Raw genomic sequence first — 4,329 nt, 5'->3', positions numbered from 1 at the left:
AATGCAAAACAAAAGTCAAACATAAAATAATAATAATAATGATAATAAAACAGTGCAGCACCAATGATTTTGGAAGCATGTTTCTCACTTTCAGAAGTGTTAACGCATTGAATAACCAAACTACATCACTTCTGAATTGTCAGGACACTGCACCCTTCAAAAATTCCACGATTTCCGAAATTAATTAACGCTACTCCTAATGTGCTTCTGAACTCTTTCTTCTTTATGGATATTTTTTATTGTTCGCTTTTCTGTCGTTTTGTGTTTCATCCTGTACTCTGTGCGTGTACTTCTAGCTTTCATTGCTGTCTCTCTTTACTTGAATTATCGCCGCTTTCTGTATACAGTAACCAATATGTACAATAAGCCCATTATTATTAATTTTTTCCAAAATAAATAATGGTCCCCTGCAACGAGTTCCCACACAATTCCCATCATCTTTAGTTGATCCAAGGCTATTGAAGAAAGCACTTTTCCAATGTACCATGGTTAGGACGGAACTCAAAACAATGGGCCCTATTTGATAGCATAAAAAAAATTCAAGGGCATATTGGAAGCAATCCAATCGCAGCAGCGCATACCAAGGAAAAAGATTTTTAATGCCTTAAAGCTTAAGGGAATCCCAGCTTTGCATATAAGACTCGGGCAGAATCTTTGAGGCAATATGTTTGGGAAAAAATGCGTCTTTTATACCATCAAATACGTTAGTTATATAAGAAATTTTTAACCAAATCACAACTTAGCACACAACAAAACCATCTCAGCACTCAACACAGTCATACTAACACTCAGCACAGTCATACGTTCATTTTCCAAATTTAGTTGCTTTAATAAAGATATAAATTTAAAAATACATTTAAAAAAATCATACCAAATCATCTATGAAAACTGATATTTCTTTGACCCAACTGTTTTCCTGGTCAGGAATATCTTTATTCCAAAACAATGCTTCAACGCGGAAGCTAGGCGTGTCGTTAAGGTTTAAACAGTTGTCTCTGAGTAGTGTATATTTACACATGCCTTGGAAATGAAGCCATTTCTGATCAAAAGATACACAATGAGGATCGCCAAAGCATTCACATATTCCGATTTCTGAAAGGGTTATCAATGGAAACTTTCGAATTAGTATGCATTATACAAAACAAATGTATTTTATCGCAATATAACAATTTAAAGCCAACATTTTACAGATTAAAGATGTAAAATACTAGATGTTTATAGCATACCACATTATTGTATATTGACGTTCGATGGAAAAACAAAGAAAAAAAAATGAAAAAATAATCAGCAATCCCAAATCTCTGAATGTCTTCTAAACCGTTTCGCTTTACAAAATGTATAGTCTTAATGTAATCATTTTGCCTTCGGTTATGTCATGCTGATGACTTCGAATAATTGGCACACTATCGGTTACGACAAGGGTTCCAGTTGATCCGATCAACGGAATAGTTTATTCATGAAATTAACGTGCAAGTGGCTGAGTACTTCATAGACACACGCGTGCCCTTAACGTAGTTATCAGGGAGATTCAGTGTGATACAGAATGTGACAAGGCTGATCCTTTGAAATACTGGTACAACTCATTTTTGCCGGCCGAGTGGCAACAAATTAAAAACACAAAATAAAGAATTCAACTTAAACTGGTCTATTATAACGGAAACCACTCGATGTAAGACACATACCAGAAAGTGTAAGTTATGTACTACGGAAGCAATTAGTATATTTCGTACAGATAAAAAAATCTTAACAAAATCTCTGACGTTATAATTGCATGTAGACATAAGTACTTATCTGCATTTAAATTCTTCAGAAAATAACTAAATCAGAATTCTGAACCTACCTACGAACATGGATCTATCTCAAATAACTAACAAAATTTTAGTCTCCACCTACAGTTCGTTTCATTCGACTTAACGTCTGAAACCCAAACGAATTTTTATAAATGCTTAAACATAAAATTCCTATATATTTTTGAAACCTTAATTCATTGATGCCTTATTTTTAATGATCTAAGTTCCGAGTTTGAACCCATCAACCTTCCACGTAAATGGTCTCAATTAAGTGATTTTTATAAATTCTCAAATTTTTATATTGTATGATATTTAAAAAATGTTTTAATAGCCAGAGTTTGGAGTTGATCCTATCTACCTTCCACGTGCATAGACTCATCCTAAAATTGATAATCGATAATCTAATAGTTTATTTAAACGTTTAACTTAGGTTTAATTTGAACCATTCGCTTCCCTCACTTTTATGTTGGTTTGTCAACTTATAACGGTTCGTGCTTATTGTGTATTGTTTTTGTTAAAAGTGTATTGTTGAAATGTTGTTTTAGTGTTTTTCAAACACTTTGTTTTCTGCTTAAGGTAGATTTTATTAACTTTTCCCCTTGTTTGAAGGGAGAAATTATTATTTTTATCATAATTTTTGTGGGGTGCTTATGCCCAGTTGTAGTGAAAATGGACAACTCTCCCGTTAAAGACAAGTCCACCATGGAACCAAGTACGAGTCAAGGTACGAAGAAAGCTTTAAACAACGACGGAAAAAAAGGAAACTGTGAAAGTACTACTTTCACAGTTAAAGTACTTTAAAGTTGTTTAAAGTAGTACTTTAAACAACGACGGAAAAAAAGGAACTGTGAAAGTAGTACTGAATTATTAAATATGCCAATAGGCGTTGAGTTATTAAAAGAGAGAAAAACCCAACTTTGCAGCAGCCGCTGGTATTGCTCGCAAGAGTTTACATTGCGACCAGGAGGAATTGATGAAGTACAAAGGAAAGTTGGAAAGGGAGGGGAACAAAAAAAAAAGAGCATTTCGCCCAGCTTTTCAGGAGGGGAGGCGGGTAGGAGTGTAGGAGGGACCTCACAGACTTCCTGGCCGGTTTGCCTCATCTCTCGGGGCGGGAAGCGGAATGCTGTGAAGGGGCTTTGTCGGACTGTGACGGGGACAAGTTGCCGGAGCTAGATGGTCTCCCCTACGAGCTATATTACAGTATGCCAGACTTGTTTGGACACCTACTGGCATGTGTCTTCATCAACTAGCAGCAGAATGGGTTTATTCCCAGATCTGTGAGCCGAGAGGTGGTGACACTGCTTAGAAAAGACCCAAACAAGGGGGATTTTATAATTAATTTCCGGCCCATCACTTTGGTTAACGCAGAGTTGAAGATTTTGACCAAGGTATTAGCAAAGTGATTGGCGAGTGTCCTGGATGGTCTCGTCGGAGAGGCATAAACATATGCCGTTCCCAGAGGATCCATATAGTATAATCTCCACCTTATACACTACACCTTAGAGAGGGTTAGAAGGATTTCTGGTAAGGGTGGGGATTTGGTCCATTTAGACCAATCTAAACTTTTGACAGGGTTGACCATCGATATCTGGTATCGGTCCTCCGTTCTGTATCAAACGCTCAGTACGGCAAGACTGTTCCTTTTCCCCACCTTCTGTATGTGTTGGCTCTGGAGCCTTTACTGCGGAAGTTGGAGGGTATGAGGGACGTCCCGCGTGATCTAGGTTGTGTAAGGTCAGTTACGGCGTATGCGGACGACATCACCACCATCGTGTCCGAGGTGGAACACTTACTGGGAGTAGGCGAGGCCATTAAGAATTACGAGACGGTAGCAGGAGCAAAAATTAACCGTGATAAGTTAGTCGGCATGCAACTCGGCACCTGGAGAGGCAGGTCGATGCCACCCAACAGCGTCGTCTGGTTAAAATGCTATGCTAATGGTTTGGTTCGGTCCAGACCTCCAGATAGAGAAGAATTGGAGCGAAGTAACGACCAGGGTGGCCCACCTAACTCAGACCTGGTCTGAGCGGTGGCTATCCCTGAAAGGGAGGGCAGAGGTCGCAAATGTGTTCATCGCATCTGTGATTACCTACCACCTGACCGTCATGCCTTGACCCGATTCGTGACTAAGCAGTTTGAACGTCTGATCTTTCGCTTCTTGTGGAAGGGTAGCGGTTCTTTGTAAGGCGCTCTGTCTGCTGCTAACACCCGCTGAAGGGTGGGCTGGGGATGCCTTGGCTGTTTTTCCGTCCTTGTTTTCGTATACATTCGCTACTTTCTTCCAAGGAATCTAATGCTCTTAGCTTAGTTTTTCCTTGGGGCTGGCCAGATTGGAGCAATCTCGAGTATAACCAGCCGAAATTGCAAAGACAGTCTGGAACTCGACTGAGGATAGAAAACTCCGAATGACCCGTCCTCGTTTTCTTTGTATCGTCTGTCTGGATGTTTTGTTGTCCCTTTTTTGTATCATCTAACTGTGTGGATGTTTTGTGTTCTTGTCCTATTTTGTTTTTACATACATACACACATACATACA

General features: G+C 39.1%; 1 protein-coding gene across 1 annotated transcript in view; it reads right to left on the bottom strand.

Moving 5' to 3' along the window:
- The window catches only part of LOC106875361 (uncharacterized), a 142,593-nt gene that overhangs the window by 32,320 nt on the left and 105,944 nt on the right, over window positions 1–4,329 (bottom strand). The window contains exons 37-38 of the mRNA XM_052966732.1: window positions 872–1,092; window positions 757–825 (exon numbers count right to left, since the gene is read on the bottom strand). Of these exons, the coding sequence (XP_052822692.1) occupies window positions 757–825; window positions 872–1,092 (290 nt within the window). The remainder of the gene's footprint in view (window positions 1–756; window positions 826–871; window positions 1,093–4,329) is intronic.

Source organism: Octopus bimaculoides, chromosome 3 (assembly GCF_001194135.2).
Source record: "Octopus bimaculoides isolate UCB-OBI-ISO-001 chromosome 3, ASM119413v2, whole genome shotgun sequence".
In the NCBI taxonomy this organism is placed as follows: Eukaryota; Metazoa; Mollusca; class Cephalopoda; order Octopoda; family Octopodidae; genus Octopus; species Octopus bimaculoides.
Note: the sequence above shows the minus strand (reverse complement) of the source record. Positions and strands in the feature narration are given on the sequence as shown.